The following is an 18075-nucleotide window of genomic DNA, read 5'->3' on the forward strand; positions in this document are numbered from 1 at the left end:
CTGACAATGGATGTCAGCAGTGGACACAGCTGAACCCAGCTGTGTGGACAAACACGAGCCTTGTTTACACAAGGACATCTTTTGGCGTGACCTGTGGTGTGAATTTAAACTAATGTAATTATGTCTTTTTCCTGTTTACCCTCATCTCATTCCCTATAGCTCTATTCAGATAAGAAATTATTATTTAGGAGTTCAACAGAAGACAAAATAACTAAACAGCCCACACTGTACAGGCAGCTAAATTCTCAGTCTGTTTGAACTGAATTGACAATGTTAAATTACACCTGCTGTAGACATGCTAATGCAAAGGCACTGTAATTTTTCTCCTTTAGGATTTGTTTTTAAACAGTTCACTAATCATCACATCCCACCAATGCCTGCATAAGGCTTAACCAAACAGTGATACATACACTTGAAATATCTAAACTAACCGCTTAAAGCACACAGGTTCTCCTCACCTCAGGACTAAACTTGATTCAAATCCTAATCCTCCTTTCTATTCCACCATCAAAGCCCCGCTCAGCAGCGAGGCCTTCCTCTGCTTCCCAGCCAAGGAAACACATCGCTGCCCTCAGCCACAGCCAAGAGCTGAGGAAATGTTCAGACTGGTAAACAAGCTCATGCCAAAAACCTTACTGGAAGAGGGGGGGCGGAAAAGAAGTTAAAAGGTTTTCTTTTTCTTTAAGGCCATATATTTCATGTTTAAACGACCGCTTTTAAAATGGGTGCAGTCCAAAGGGTGAAAAGGTAATGGCTTTTCTGGCCTCTCCTTTTTGTTTTCTTTCGAACAGTAAATTAGATGTATGCTAAGTTAAGGGCCTTGCAAAGAAAAGATAAAACTCAGCAGAGGCTTGAAAGCATGTCAGTCATATTCACAAACCCAACAGGCAATGCCATGGGTAAGAGCCGTAAGTGCCTGGGAAGAGGAAGGGCAGGAATGCACGCCGGTGTGGCAGCATTTGCAGGGCACGTGTTTCTTGCACCATCTCTCCTCCGCAGGCGACGCAGCCTCTGGTACAAACGCCTCATGCCAGTGAGACTCGGGAGCACAAAGATTATTTAACTTGTCCCCGCTCTCCTCGCCTTAGCTCTGAACTAAGATTTACACAGCATGCAGAAATAGCCCACTTCTGCTTTTGGCCCTTGTGCAAAACTGTAACAACTGAGCTGAAAACAATAGTAGTAATAGCAAATGCATGTGGGGAATGGAAAATGTGGAGGTAATGAAGCAGAAGTTGCACGCCTTTACCCTTCATGATAGCAGCCCATAAGAAATTTCATAGACACGTCCCAGGTTTAGCATCAAGATCTCGAAAGTAAGAATTTTTCAAAAAAAAAAAAAAGTGACATTCGTCACCTGTTATCTGAAAATGTTTTGTACTATCTGAAGTCATTACCAGAATATGAGTATTTTTTGTTCCTTCAGAAGGAAAAATACTCCTCTTTTAGAGATCAGGCACTGGTATCAATATTACACAGGGAGTGACACCAACACCCTTACCTTGGTGGTAGTCATGATGGGGTGTTCACACTGGTAAGATCCCTGCAAGGACAAGGCTTAAGGTGCACCCTGGAGTCAAGGGACAGTAATTAGCTGTAGCAATAAGCTACTTATAATTCAGACATGTGAATCTCCATTTGGTAAAGAAAGGAATATTAGCATCCTTAAAATAGTTTGACTGAAAACAATTCATCTGTAAATATTGCAAAATAGGTGACAGTCTCAGAAAAATTGATAAATACCCCTTTTTCTTCTTACAACTTTTGTTACACCTAACTTTTTATCAAGACATGGTGCTGTACTGCCAGCAAGCAGACTTCACAATGAGCAGCCCTCCAGAAAAGACTTTGTTCAGCATTTAGTATAGATTTCAGACTCTTGCCAGTGAGACTTCCAATAGTTGTTCACTTGTCTGGGTCTCCCCAGTCCCACACCGAGAGCGAGCTGTGGGGGTTTGTTTGCTTTAAATAAGAGGTTATGTTAGGTCCTCGGTTTCTGACCTAGGTTCTCCTGAAACAGCTGCATCATATGGTTTAATTTTACAGTGAGATGAACCCCTTCGTGCCATTATTTCATAGTCACTCAGAAAGACCTTCTGACCCAAGTGTTTTATAATACAGTCATGAATATAGCTCTACCGGCCCGGGGCCTAAAACTGGTCTCCAGCACTCATTCCCTCCTCTCCCTAGAGACCTTCCTCTATCTCTAACTGACTACAGAAGCTTAAGGAGACCAAATGTCCCTAAAATTAGTTTTTATTAATAATTCCTCTCCTTTTTACCTTCCTGCTAGACTTTGCTTGGAAAGGCTCTACGTGTTACAGCCATTCAGGATCAAGACAGACTCAGTTATCACCTACACGTACTGAAGTGCTGCGCAGTATGTCAGTCCCTGCAACAACCTGTCTCTCATGGGAACTGTTCACCACAGACATTTAGTTCCCCTGAGCTTCATGAAGAGAAAAGTTACATTCTCCCACTCTCTCCAATCCCTCTACCCCCAGAGATTACTGAAAACACCCTGGGATCCTCCTGCACTGAACACACCTTAAGTAGTAACATCTGTGACACCTCACTGAGCTTCTAGCTGGAAGCCGTGGTGACGCTTTCCTGTATTTATGCAAGAGCTGCACAAATTCAGCTTCAATAATATCAGAATTTGATTTAAAGGCTTCAAAGGACATTACTTGAAAGCTATTCCAGATGTGTGGGCGACATCTAGTTTTCCGTTCTCACTCTTGGCTGCAATACTTCAGTAACTACTGTATTATTAACCGAAGGCAGCAAGTCCAAAACAAGGACCACAGACTCTCTACATTTCAGCAATGAAAAAATTAAAATAGTGAAGATATAGTTCGGCTAGAACAGAAATTAAGAGAAAAGCTTGATGTCACCAAATATACCACTTCAGAAACAGCTGAACTATTTTGACATGGAAAACTAACTGGCTGAGCCAAAACAGCAAGCTTCCCTCCCAAACCACTAAGAGAGAGACTACAATGAAACACACTCAGAAGTTAATTTCCAAAACACCAACTAACCTCTAACAAAAGATGCAAAATAACAGGTTTTGTGGGGAAAGAGGAGGAGGAATGCTTTCAAGTGTTGCCATCAAAAGAGACACAAAACGGGCTTCAAGTTTGCTTTGCCCCATCTCCTGCTTTCAGACTTGGGCTGACAAGAAGCCACCCACAGGAAGACAGACCAGACAGGACTGCAGAGCAAACTTCCCAAATATTGAAGATTTCATGTCGAGACCAAAAAGGAAGTCAAGCTCCGCATGAAAACCAGAGGTTTGTTTATGCTTGAATACCGTAATCACCACTAAAAGGAAGCTGTGGGTTTATTTTTAGGGATCTATTTTTAGAGAAAGCATTATCTCAATATTGTCATTTTATGGTATTAGGGGGAAAAATGGTTTCCTTGTACTAAACTTAGAGTCATCACGTTTCCTGTAAGTAAGGATCAGCTCAAAAAAAGCCCCACTGAAAAATGAGAAAATCTTTCAGGGTTCTTTTTTCTTCACTAGATGCTGAATCAACAGTTGCAAACAGACTAATGGTGCTTCTTAGTTTCACAAAAGTGAAAAAACCTGGATAGCTGTTATCCTCAAACAAGCTCTTTTGCAGAGCCTTGGATCTGTCTAAAGGCTATTTTCAAAAGATGTCACTTGTGTTGGCATTATCCTAAACTCATTTACATGTCATACTAGTATAGAGATTCATTTTCAAGCCTCCAAGCACTACTGGCATAAGAAACCAAACAACTATTGCATAGTCACCCTCTCTTAATGAGCATAATCTTCTGTGCTGAAGCAAAAGGCAGTCCTGCAGTTGATTATCTTTCACTAGCTCAAAGGTAGATGAAGCACAGCTGAAAAGCAGGTACATCTCTAATCAGTAACACTCGATTGTTGCCCACTGCACTTCCTCAGCATCATTCTTCTAAAACACTTGCACGAGCTGATCATCTTGGTCTCCTACTTTGGAAATACATTTGCAGAACTGCTATCAAGGTCATGAATTCATGTGTAAATTCTATAGAATTTATTTATATAAATACGGTCTGTAACACCAAGCTTCTGTGCAGTTAGAACTCAGACCTTTTTTCCTCAGCAGAAATAAAAATCATGTTATTAATACTAGAGCATTATTGCCTCCCTTTCACTACCCACCTAGCTTCATCCTCTTCACACAGTTCAGACTCACGTCTCACAACACAGTCTCCGAACACAATTGCCAAACTAGTACTGAAAAAAAAACCTAGAAGACTGAGATAGCTGGTCAGAACTAGGTAACTTGAGAGAAAAAAAGCTGCAAAGTTAATTTTGCACTGCTTTAGGTAGGTCTCTACACAAGCTGAGGAAAGATGGAGACTGCTGTAGAGGCTCCTGCATTACTTACTTGTACAGTAGAAACTAAATTCAAATCTGTTGCTGTTTTCTGCTATTTTCATGGTGCAAGTAGAGGTATGAAGAGAGGATTCTGCACTGACATGAAAGGAATAAAACCAATATGGCAGCATGCCCTTCTCCCTTGAATTTTCTCTTCTTGCTATTTTTAGCACTTTTTAAACATAATGTACACTGACATCACAATTTAGTATCTCCTTTTTCACAGCAGGCTAGGGTCGTCTGTAACATTACACGCATTTCCACTGCGGACTTGAAGACAAAGGTGACTGAAACAGGGAAAAGAAAATACAAAGGCACTCAGGAGAAAACTTAAGTTTGATAATTTTTAAATTAAGGATCTCTTTTTGGATATTCCTCAGATTTTAAACAGGAAGGTTCTTTTGTATTTAGGTGCAAATCCACCCTGGCACTTAAGCCTCACACAGCAGCTTGCTCCCCACTAAACACACCATCACTACAGTCGCAGCAGCACAACTCAGCCAGGGAAGCGGTGGACGGTCTGCACACACACACGGCTGTGTGCCTGTACATCTCCACCGATCTACACATACAACGCGGCCATGCACAGGCAACTTACACAGGGCAGCCGTGAATTATTTATAGCCCTTGTCTCTCATTGCCTCCCTTTCTCTACGAGCCCAGTTGAACCAAGCACTGAAGCAGGAACTAGTTGTTGCATGAAGCTCTCGACGCGCTTCCTGCTCTTCTACAGCCGAGGGGAGAGGTTCTGCAGGGTCAGAAAACCCGTCTCAGCACGCCCAGTGATGCACGCTATTTCCAAGAAGATAAATTTCCGTGATATGTCCCTGTTTAAGCTCTGCAACGTTGAATTTCTGAGGCAGACATTGACACTCCATTTTAATTGTACGCCTTGGAGGGCTGTATGACACAGAGGATTGCTAACTCTTTTAACTCCAGTCAAACCATCCATGTTGTGAGTTGGGTAGCAGTCAACACTTACACAGCAACTTCACCAAGTTTAGCTGTTAGAAGTGTCAAACACCCCAACAGAAGCCTCATGACAGCAAGTTGCACCACTCAGTAACACCATATACATAAAACCTCTTCCCCTTCTGCTACATTAAGGGTGTAGCTCTTTAGGTTTTGGAAGTGACAAACAAGGAAAGCCCTCACCATGTCTTCTTTGCTGCTAACTGCACATTATTCACCTGTCCTTCTGCATTTGACATGAAAGTAGTAAACAGTGGCAGATCAGAATCGCTCTGCAAATAGTTGTGCGCATTCCAGAACCATCATGCCAACTTTATACAGACAAAGTTCTTCAAAACTGTGAAGATGTCCCTTTCTTCCCCCTCCACTCCCCCTCCCAGTTGCATAAGCTTATTTTTCAACATTTGGCAACAGAGAGGACATATTAGATCACAAAGGACCCAATTTGTTGTTGATGTTTTCCTTTTGAGCTTCCTTAATTAGGACTCCAGTATTTGGAAAGTAAAAGGAAAGAAATGCACTGTGGTATAGAACTATCAATATTAACGAAGAAGCCACATTTCCAGCTTTTAAAAATATTCTGTTTGAGGCTAAATCAGCATATCTAAAAGTGACCTATTTGGAGTAAGTATGTCACCAAGTTTGATATTTAGGTCAGTGTTCGTACAATAATTCCAGTCCATCCTGAAAACAGAAGTTCTGTTTACCTCAGGACACACACACAAGGGAAAACCAATCCTAATGCCTATTCACAAACTCTTTCCAAAAATTTACCAGGGCAGAGCATGAGAGCTGTCTTGGCTAAGATAGATTTCACTGTTATACAGGAGCGATGCTCGTTTTTAATTAAATTGAGCCTAAGTCTATCCAAACATGAATTCAAATCTTCTCTAGCATACATATATTGACTGCAGGAGTCATGCATTCAGATTTGTCTTATTCTGGAACACCACTAAAAAGTCAACATTGCCAATATTCTGTGGGGAGAAAGACTGCACAGCAAGTATTCTTTGTCAAGTCTCCTTTCAAGATTAAGCTTGTTATTTAAAAGTTAAAATAACATCATCGCTTAGCTCTTTTGAAGTATACAGAAGACAGACATGAAAAATTTTTTCATAGTTCAAAACTGAATTGAACAATTTTAATGAAATATTTTACCAGGGATCTCCTTCTGCATTAAAATTTACATTTAAAGCTTTCAATACACGTGTAAGTATCAAAAGCCTCAATTTTCAGCAGCACACATCAGGACCATGAAGGACTGCAGGAAAACTACCACTGAATGAAAGTTAATATGAATGTCAGTTTCAAAACAAATGCCCTTAAATAACGTCTATATTTAAAATACCGTCTTAAATATTATTCATAATAATTCACAAAAGTGCAAGTACTATATACATCACCAGGATTTAAAGAAGAATCTGTAAGCATCATGTGACCCAGCCCTTAAAAAGCAACCAGAAGCTCAGAGTCAGAGAGCCATAACATCTGCTTGTCTTTACACAAACAATCCTTTACATGGTATTTTCTTGGTTAGCAAGAATATTTCAACTTTTGTGAACTTGAGTAGCTTCCAAACACTTGAGGCAGAGTACCTCACATAAATGCTGGGGTTTTTTTTCTGCATGAGAATGCTAGCTTGCCTGAACTACAGAAGATGAAACATTTTCTCCTTTATTTGTACATGTAAATCAGGGACGATGCACCTTACAGTTAAGCACTTGGACACAAACAAGCATCGGCTGGAGGAAATTTGAGTTACTTTTGCAGCATTCCCAGTTTCTCTGTTTCTGTTCTTCAGACGCAGTGTTAATGCACAGTACTTCCTATACGACTGCCTTGCATACAATCATGTTTGTCTCTGTTTTTTAGTTTAAGAATAGAAAACGCAAACATTAAAAAAGCAACTTGGAGTGGCACAGTACTGTTTCAAAATCCATGAATCCAGAACGCTGAGTCTTAGTTTTTGGGGCTGGGGGATAGAGAGTTCAGGGAAACGAACCATCACTTTTTCGTCTAAGCATGTTTTACCAACAAAAATAATAGCATAGCAAGCTTCTTCAGTTCCAACAGTCTAAAAACACACTTCAAACTATGTATTTTCTTTCTACTCTTACATAAGAAAAATGGGAGGATATCATGAGTGCATGGGGATATGTTCTCACGCTGGCTGTTGTCCCAATGCTGTTAGTCATTTGGGTGAACCAGAGAGAAAGAGAGAAGCACAGCATGGCACAGAACAAGCTCACACTGCCAGTAATTCAGAGGGGCTTTCTGGCTGTTTCTCTCTACTTCTGAAGTTCATTGTCTTCCACTGTTTTTCTCACTCATTAGACTTGCCTTTCATTTATCTGATGTCAAAGCCTCTGGAGATGAAAGGGCACTACTCTCCCAGAGAGAGCCACAAAGCGGCAAGAACTCAAAAACCTGACAGACCGTGCCCTCACTGTATCACAAAACACGCCTTGGGGATTTTACCTTGAGGCTTAACAGACCTGAGCAGGGATGCCAGAACAGGATCTTTAAAGATAATGTTAAAACTTACTAGAAAAAAAAAAAAAAACCACCACACCAAACAAAACGCAAAAAAACAACCCACTAAAGCACGTTTTAAATCATGCATGTGTTGGGAGGTGCAATAGTTACTGTATTCAAAGAAAGTTTGATATAATAATCAAACCTCTTAAAAAAACGCCACAACCCAGGCTGTACCATTGGCAATAGGCTGGAGAATACTTTATTGCAATCTGAAAAGGCAGAACACATCTAGTGTGCCATAAATACCTCTACGTAGTAGTACATAAAATCATGTTGCTTTTACATAGCAAAGAGCATGAACAGACAGCCCTATTATAGTATAAAACTAATGGACAGTTTAGGCCCAAGTAAAAAACCAGAGGCCTGACAGCACAGCAAAAGAACTTGTGTTTAAAAAACAAAAACCAAACACAAAACCACCAAACAAAAACAACAAAAACAACCAAAACCCCTGAAAAAACAACACCAAAAAACCCAAACCAAAACAAAAGACAACAAAAAACAAAAAACCCACCAAACAACAACAAAAACCACGAACACAAGAGAGCGGTTAAAGATACACACATTACTTTACAGAGGTTTTATCAAAAAAGTGGTAGGGATTAAGAGATAAACAGGTAATCACAAAAACAACCTTTCAACAACACAAAGTGGAACTGAACAGTCAAATGAAATACTGCAAGACCTAAACTCCCATACTAAATTGTGCTCTAAGCACAATAAGAATTTGGTTTATGAATGCTTTAGCTAGTAATTTTTTTTAGTGACATAAAATTACTGCTTATTAAAAAAATAATTGAGCAGTTATGAAACTAAAGAGAGATTCAGCAACATTTCCAAGCAAGAAGAGGAAAAATCCTTAAATTTAGCAATTCAATCTTTATGCTCTGTATAAGAAACAAATTTCAAAAGTCTGACACTGTTTCAGATTTTACTAACACCGAAACAAAACTTTTTAAACTGAAATTGACAGTTATATTTGTCATACTTTTTCTTCTAATGATCTCACTCCATCCATCCAGCTGGATCAAGATGAGAGAGAAAGTCCAGCACAGCACTTTGCTTACACAACCATTGTAGAAAGAATTCTCAGTATAAACACAGAAAAATGTACCTCCCTATTGTCTGTTAATCAAGCGCTCTCAAACTGAGGGTTTTTTTGTGCACCACTAACAGCAGCAGCAGTTCACGATAATGAATCCAGAAGAGGGATTACACTGCTGCATGGAGAAGACACATCTGGGCAAAACACTACAAATATCTCATATAGGCAGGAATCAGAATTCTTCTCACCTTTGATGCTTGTCGAAGCCATCGCAAATATTCAGTGAAGTTATCGAAACAAATGTAGTAGGTCTGGCTTTGAGGTCCAGAGGAGCTAAATGCTAAACAGTGCTGGTGCTTTTTCACTTCTTCCACCTAAAGTAGAGACACAGAACTGTTAGTGAACAAGAATAAAAAGCCTCTTTTTTGCAAAACTTCCCAGGGCAAAGTTAAAGTGTGCCCAAGAGAAGCTCTTCAAGTAGAGCTGTAGTAAGCCTCTCAAGCACCCAAGCTGGATATTGGCTGTCAAATATTCATGAAGTCTAAGCAAGCACAGAATAAGAACAGAAGGACAAAGGAACCAAAGGAGAAAAACACCACCAACATAAACATTTTGAGAGTGAGCACCATAAAAGAATTCCTAGTGAAACACATTTAAAGCTGTCTTTATACAACTCGAAGAAGTACAATTTATACTCCTGGTTATTAAAAACAGGCTTAACAAAATGCTCCTCTTACAGCCCAATTAAATTCTTTGTCATTTCTCAACTTGCTAAAAAACACCCAGAATACATCATTCTGCTACCATACACGAGAAGTCCCACACAACTTATGGTCTCAATGGCTCAGCACCACATTCTGGAAAGCCTTTGCAAACCAGGAAGTGCAGAGTATTTATGGGGTTGAGGAAGAATATTTTTTTGAGCGATAATTTAAAAAAACATTTAGTTCTGTGCCAAGCATCCTCCTCCCAAGCTTTGTCAGCAGAAGCCCTCAGTACATTTTTCTCAGCTTGGTTCTCCTTTTCATTTAAAATTTGTTGTCAACTTTCTGCTTAACACATTCTGCATGTTTTACATTACACAATGTATTTCTGTGCAAAACCAACTTAGAAATTCCATGTTAAGCAATTTTAAAAAAAAATAAAGGTACATAATCTCTTATCTTCTTAAATTTGGAAAAAAAAAAATCTTTTTTGTCTCAAAGAGATGGCTGATGGGGACCTGAATCCTGTCCTCTCCAGTGTGCTGTAGCCAGGAATACTATTCACTGTCAGAGTTCACCCACTGCTCCTAAAAAAGGACAATGTCCAGGAAAGCACTGAAGATCCACGTGAAGAATCATGAAAGAAAATAGGAAAAATAGCTCCTAGAATGTGGTACTACTTTCCACATTGCTAGTATAGGACGTTAATGAATCAACTCTAGTCTGCACATATAACATTGTGAAGCTTGTTTCTCTCCCAATGACTCTTAAGAATCAAACTTGTCAACATGCAAAGTAAAGAAGCATTACTTCAGGTGTACATTCATCCTCAACCTAATGACTGTCTTCCCATTACCTTGGCTAATCAAGCCAATAATAGTGTCCTGAAACACTATTTAGGTCAAAATAGTAATGTTGTAATCTCACTGTTTTCACTAAAGTTTCACACAAACACAGTATAGTTGAAGGGGAAGGGACCTCTGGAGGTCCTCTGGTCCAATCCTCCTGCTCAAGCAGGGCCATCTACAGCTGTTCGACCAGGACCATGCCCAGACACCTTTTAAACATCTCCAAGGATGGAGACTCCACAACCTCTTTGGGCAATCCGTGCCAGTGCTCAGTCACCTTCAAAGTGAAAAAAAAAATTCCTTGTGTTCAGACTGGACCTCCTGGGTTTCTAATGTAATCAATCAGAAAAAGTCAAGTTTCAGCTTTTTGCAAGTAAAAATGTTCATTGCTCTTAGCTTACAACAGACCAATACTCACACAGTGCTGAACACTCAAAAATCTCCAATGTTCAAAATAAGACCATGGTCTTACTGGTTAGTTTTCAGATCTTAAGAATAACCCAGCATGGATAAAACCTGGATGAGGACGCATGGTACAGATCATACGCAATACTACTACTATTGTACATATAGAACATTGAACACTGCACACAAGAAAAAGACACTGAATGTGCTTCCCTTGCTTTTCTTTAGCATTTTAATCAAAACATTGTAAAATGTTAAACGTGACTTTGATCATACTTTGATAATCCCATTTACAGAAACAAGCTTTTGTGGAGTCAGAATCAACATAATTGAATGCAATCTTCTCTGTGTAACGAGATATAGGTTAAGCAAGTAAATACATAAAATAAAATGTCTTACTTTTCCACCAATTAAAGGGAGGACATGCATCTTTCCAGTCTGGCTTTCTTTTACTGATGAGACAATTAGGCATGTTCCACAAAGGATAGCTTGGCGTCTTGTCCATCTGTTGACTGGCAAATGTATTTTCCCTTTTCGAACATTGTACATTCCTGAGAGCTGAATCCGTTCAGAGCTGCCAATGCTGTGGGGCTTTCCTGAAATAGAAACAAAAGCATCCACTTAATCACAGAAAATCTTTGCCACTTTTACTCAAGTCATCCTCAGACTTTATCAGCAAGTTTTCAAGCTACAGACTGCCACGAAACAAATGAAATGCAGCTTCAAAACCATGCAAGCAGGTAATTTAGTATCAGCTTCCATACAGTATTTTTTTCATAGGTTGAAGTACATAACAGGTCGGTATCATGGAAAGCAGACCACAGTCTTGCAGTACATTAAATAATCTGCAATAGTCACAGAAGTACCAATTAATGGTACCAGTCTTCTCTATGGCACCTGGAAACCAAATATTCATCCTCGACAGTAACGAAGTGGTTACTGTTGAGTTCACGGTTTGCTAACTGCAAAAGGGGGTGATATCCTCCACACCGACCTGCACCTTTGCACTCTCATGCCCCTTCTGGGCATCCTTAAGTGGTTTGCACAGCTCCCATGGCTCCACAAAGAAGATCCTGCTCTCTCCAGCCACCCTGTTCAGTCCAAACCCCACAGCAGAGGTCGCACTCTCGGCCACAACGTAAACAAACAGATGCAACCTAGATGAAACTCCTCAAAGACCCTGTTTCAGTCTGAGTAGAGCTTTGAAGTTATTTTGTCTATACTGCAATGAATCCACTATTTATAATAACTCCCATTGGTAGCAAGACTATCAATTAGACTGAACTGGTAAATTACTTCAAGTGGCTCAGATTCTACTAATCTAATTTATTAATAAGATTTTACTCTATAGAAACCACCATTAACAACAGCAACACAAAGACAAGCATCTCTCATCTCTGATTTTACAGGACGACATTTCTTAGGAGCTACATGGGAAGAAGCACAATTTGCTCCTTCTAATCTGAAGTATTTATCCACATCAAGTGACCTTATTGAACTTTAAACATCCCAGCCCAGATCTGAGTGATCCAAACAAACTAAGTCTTCTGCAAACAGAGACGACAGGTAATCATGTTCAGGTTGAACCAATTGAAATTTCTGGAACAATACCCATGTTGGTGAAACTTTGGAAGGGAGGCTCCCCTGGATAAACGAACCAAAGGCTACATTAATTCCAAGTAGCTTTCCCTTAATGATAAATCATGCATTTTCCTACACAATCTTTATCAAAATTCTTCAAAATCAAGGAATTAGTAAGTAGTTCAGACTCCAGAAAAGCAGGAGAGTTGTCTTCTCACCCGGTATTTCATACCAGTGCAAATGAAACAGCAGCAGTGACGACTGCTGCAGACTATTACTCCAATCTGCTATTACTCCTGCTTGTATGACAGCTCATCTGTCTCAATGAGTCTGGTCTTGCCTTCAAATTATCTACGGGAAGACAGAAGACACCTACCACATGGCCTACCCACTGCCGTTCTCTCGCCCCTGCCTACCCTGTGCCAATTCTTGTTCTTATCTTTAAAAGCAGCCTTCTTGAATCTTCCTGCCGGTTTAATGAGCCAAGACTTGGCATAGTTACCCTCAAGCCTTGCTCTGCTCTAATAAACACTAGCATTTAGGCTACCGATGTCTGCCAGTTTGGATCGGCACGAACATCACTGTTCCTTGAAGCTAAAAGACTGAAACTTTTATTCCCGCAGGGTATCAGCATCTAATACAAAAATAGGTGCCCCAAGAAAGCAGTAATTTCATTGCGAAGCAAATTCAAATCCAAGCACAAAAGCTGCGGATAAACACTTTCTTTAAGCCCAAGAGAATAGGGGGGACAGGGGACATCCATTCTTTGCAATTCAGAAAGACTGATAGGGAATATAAGTAAACCAGACCAACTCAGTCTTAATTAAACACAAAAGCTGAAACAAACTTTATATTTGGAATATGAAAACTGTGGCTGCTAAAGTAACTGTTAATTTACCTTGCTTGGGCAGAAGGATGGACTCCATGCCACAAAATATTGATTAAAGAATCAACCACATGTGGAAGAAATAAAATCTCTGTAATGGAGTAAAAAGTGCCTGATAAGTATTAATAGTATGGTTGTATAAGGAATCGTTGTCAGGAGTGTGGGCAGTCTCACCTCGAAATGACATTTTACGGTCCTCTTCCAGGGCCTGTTTCTGGCTGTATGCTAACTTCACTGGAAAAGCACAACCCACTGCTGATGAACTCCTCAGGACTTCAAAGCACAACCTCAGTCCCTTGGGAAGCCAAGCTCATTTAGCAACACAGCCTAATGCAACTTTACCCATCCAGGAACAGAGGGCGTAATTCACACTTAAAATGGGCAGACCTGTGTCCTGGAAAATACCAAACCTCAGGAGGTCTTCGGGACTATGGTAGGTAACAAAGAGGATGAGCTCCCGTTACAGTGCTGCAGCCAAGAGGCTTGCCAGGAAACACCACAGCATTCAGGAGCAATAGAGAAGTAACATTACTCTGCCCAGTCTAGTGGTAAAGCGACTACCACACTGGGTGCCCACACTTCACAAAGAGCACTGAAAAGTTAGTCTTCAGAAAAGTTTCAGGAAATAAAAAAAGATCAGAAGCCCGAGAAACCCACTTCCTAGGACCAGACTAAACAACTCACTCTCTTGGACCAGCTACATGAAATTAGGTACAGCTGGATCTGTAAAACTACTCAGAAGTCTCTAAAAGGCAATTCTTCAAATTTTGTATGAATTCACAGAGATTATAAGTGGCAAGTCACAGTAACAATTAGTACCATCAGTAAATGTTTACTAGAAAAGCCAGAAAAGAGCTATCACTAGAAGTATTAATGTAAGGTATGAACTGTACTTTCTGTCAAACTTCAGATTTGAAAGGAAAATTAGCACGATAAGAAGCTTCCATTGTTCTTACAAAGAGACATAGACAGATACAAATATATATATATAATCTGAAGTTACATACATAAATTAAACAATAGCCCCTTCATACTCTAAGAATTTAAGGTGCTTTTTCCCAGTAAGTACTGCCCTTGCTTCATGAAAGCTAGAAGATTCCTGATGAGAACATACAGAAACCAAATACTGGGACTATTTAATTAAAGCAAATGGTTTCTCCCTTCCTATTCATGTCTACTTCTCTACATAACCAACCATCTGGTTGGACCACACGATTTTGAGGTCCCTTCCAACCTGGGTTCTTCTAGGAGTCTATGATTCTATAACTTGCAAAACCCACATTTAATACTGGATTGCATGTTGTTGCCTCAGACGCAATCTGCTCACATATCATTCAGTTTTCTTCCTGCTAAAGGGTTGTAATCATTGAGATCTGTTAGTAACACAGTGTTCTATTATCATGGAGGGGGATGCGGGCAGACAGTCAAAAGCCACTGGCTTATTTTGATTTTAAGCAGAGGTTATTCAAGCACATATCCACTAGTCACAGAGCCAGATCTCTAAATCCACAGAAATTTTGCAGGTAACTGGGAGCAAAAGCTGTTGGACAAGAATCAGCCTTGCCTACTGAAAGATAAACTTGGACAGACTGCAGCTTTAAAGAGCTTGGATATTTGCTGCCAGGAGAGCATAAAAGCAGGAAAAGTTTAAATGACAGGGAGCTCTGCCACAACAGAAGGAGGTTGGGATGTGGGAACAGTTCAAAGCAATCCTGACGCTGGCTGCTCCTTGCATGAGGGGCAGAGCAGCAGGTGCCCCACGGCAGGGCTCCCACGAGAGGGCTCACACCTGACACACTGGCGAGTGGGGGACAAGGACAGGGCTCAGAAGTGTACCTGCCTTTTCCGTGGCCTGGAAAAGAATCAAGTGAGAAGGCAAACGACCTTTTTCTTCCAAGTTTACAGAAGGGATGGGACAATTTGGACTTCACCAGAATGCCGTTAGGCTAAGGATCAAAGACCACAATTATGGCATAACCATAGTGTCACCACCAAAAACCAGTTGGTTTTGAGGTAACCTACCAGTGCCAGTGGAAACACCATTTTCAGTAAAAGCATCCACAGCTCTGAAATTATGTTGCTCAATTTGTCTCACAGACCTCCTGTTCAAAATTCACAAGACTACACAAGGTTCGCATTTTTCTTCAGTTTTAACTATACCCCAATGGAGCAGATGAGTTTTCACAGGGGCCTGTGATATTATACTGAAGCTGACAGTTGTGCAGATAAAATGGTAACGATGATCCTTTGTGGCTTGAAACACAAATTTGAATCCTGCCAAAAACTTATAAGATAATTATTGTTGCCTAGATCAGAGCGGAGGCAAATATGCCAGAACATCTAGAAGAGTTGCATACCAGAAAATGTTTTTCAAATGCTACGCTCAACCAGGGCAGTTTGAGTATTTTAGCAAGAAACCATAAAAAGATTATTTTTCATTCCTGTCAGGACTCCAAGACTACAGCAACTCCTAAGCACCCCCACAACAGAACTTTTGTTCTGTGTGAGGCATTAGAGGAGATGCCTCAAGGAATTATGAGCAGACCGCTCATTTGGCTATCTTGACATTCATTGTTGAATTCCTCTCAGTTTTAGCTTGTCCTAAGTCCTGGAGAAAAAGTAGTGGTATTTAGAACACGGACAGAGAAAAGCAGGCAATTTGACTGAAATGGCAGGACTGTTGCTGGAACTATGAAACCTACACCCTACTTCACTGGAAGCATGGATGGGACAACAGTTCCTTAACATCATGGAAAGACCGCTAAGACCTCACCATGAGCAGCTTGAGGAAGCTCCTGGTATGCAACATACTGACATCCCACCTAGTGCAAAGACTTCAAACCTTATTAAATAAATACCCACAGCTACTTGCTTTGGATTCTGGAGTAAAGCTCTTTATCCTAGTGATGGAAGGCACATGGAATACATTACCATCAGAAGTTATAAAATACCAGCTCATTATGGGACATAAAAATACTCAGGGAAAAAAAAAACCTCCCTGCAGCCATACAGCTGATTAAGTTGCAAGTAGTTATTATTCTCCCCTGTTTGAAAAGTACAGCCAATAAAGCCTGCCTCTAAAGAACCATTTAAGGCATTACCAAAATAAGAGTCGGGAAAAGTGTTGACATAAGAAATGCATTCACTTCTGTGCAGCACGCCTTATTTTTATTACTAACATTGGTCTGACGGAATGAAAACTAAAAATTCTCCAAGACCTGCATGGTGCAGCCAGCCTGGCCAGCTGGAGCAACTGCCCGCCCTGAGCCATCTCAGGCACTCACCAGCAGTAAGAGCGGCTTAAGTTATTCAGTAGGAATCATGACTAAGTTTCAGGCTTTTCAAAAGTGACTGAATGACTCTGAGTGCCTAATTTAGGGATGTCCTTTTCGTGCTACAGCTGGGCCAGCTACAGCCGGGCCAGCTACAAAGGTCGTCATCCTCATCTGCACACTGCAGGGCCCCTGGCCTGAGGCCAGCATTGCGTCAATCCTACTGCATCAGCTGCTCAAAGCCAGTCCCTAAGCCCTTTCAGACTAAGCAGGCTGCTTTAATTTCTTGCGTCTCTTTTCAACTGAGAGGCCTTAGGGACAGCTCACCGTGAGTAGTTCAGCGTGGGGAGCAGAGGAATGGCATGTAGGGGCCAGAGCTGTAACACGGTGGCTGCTGCTGGAGAGGATATGTAATTAAACCCACCCACAGCTTTCAGCGAGCCATTTCAGAAATAACATATTTCACACGCTAACACCCTGTGAACATCAAGTCTTGTATGCATTGGAGACAAAAAAAAAAAACCTTGAAAACCACCAGTCAGCTTTGAAGACTTTGGTCTGCAGCCACTGAGGAAAGCTGGACTATTTCCGAGCCAACAGGGTGAAATCAGGGGAATGGGTGGCAGCCTCTCAGTTCACACCTGGAACACCATCCCCACCATCCCTCTGGACTGAAATCAGGAACACCTCACACCTGCCTTGCCTGCAAACCTGCGACTCCAGGCTCAGCACTGGTCTTGCCTAAATATAAGCACAAAGAGGCCTCAATTAGCTCAAAACACTGAAAAGCCCTTGAGTCTCTTTGCCCACCCTTCAGGAAACTGTGCCACAGTAGCTGGTACTGAGCCCTTACTGGCAGATCATTCTGCAGATTCCTACTTTTGCCCAAACCCTTTCATTAAATACAGATAAAGCTACTGCCTGCAATGTTTTTGAAGCTCCTCAGTCATTTAAGGCTGCTTCCCCTTATATTCTTGTCAAACTAAGGACAGCGGTGATGACTTCAGGCAAGGCCCAATGCAATGAGATGTGTAAAAATAAAGCAGCAAGTTGGATTTAAAAATAAAAGAAAAACAAAAGGAAGGCAGCAAAGCAAGCAAAAAAGCACAAGCAGAACCTTGGAAGCTACTGTGTATTGCTTTCATCTTTATTTTAAACTTATAATAACTATGTAACTGCAAGTAGGTTTTCTTGATAAGTATTTTTCGTTGCAAAGGTCCACACTGTCATAATTTAAGAAAAACAGCATAGAATTCGCAGGTTTTATATTTGACTAAGACCAAGGATTCACAAGCAGTCACTACCAGCAACCAACTGAGGATGCTTTTGCAAAGGTAACAGACCAAGTATATGCAGAGCAAAATTTCACCTGGCAAACAATTCCATAACCAGTGGTTGAATTTTCGCACTCAAGTCTACTTAGACTTTTAA

At 40.7% G+C, this 18075-nt stretch overlaps 1 protein-coding gene across 1 annotated transcript in view; it reads right to left on the reverse strand.

Moving 5' to 3' along the window:
• The window catches only part of PHLPP1 (PH domain and leucine rich repeat protein phosphatase 1), a 149529-nt gene that overhangs the window by 55591 nt on the left and 75863 nt on the right, over positions 1 to 18075 (reverse strand). Inside the window, exons 2-3 of the mRNA XM_065629113.1 lie at positions 11305 to 11501; positions 9197 to 9322 (exon numbers count right to left, since the gene is read on the reverse strand). Of these exons, the coding sequence (XP_065485185.1) occupies positions 9197 to 9322; positions 11305 to 11501 (323 nt within the window). The remainder of the gene's footprint in view (positions 1 to 9196; positions 9323 to 11304; positions 11502 to 18075) is intronic.

The sequence above is a fragment of the Caloenas nicobarica genome, chromosome 2, assembly GCF_036013445.1.
Source record: "Caloenas nicobarica isolate bCalNic1 chromosome 2, bCalNic1.hap1, whole genome shotgun sequence".
NCBI lineage: Eukaryota > Metazoa > Chordata > Aves > Columbiformes > Columbidae > Caloenas > Caloenas nicobarica.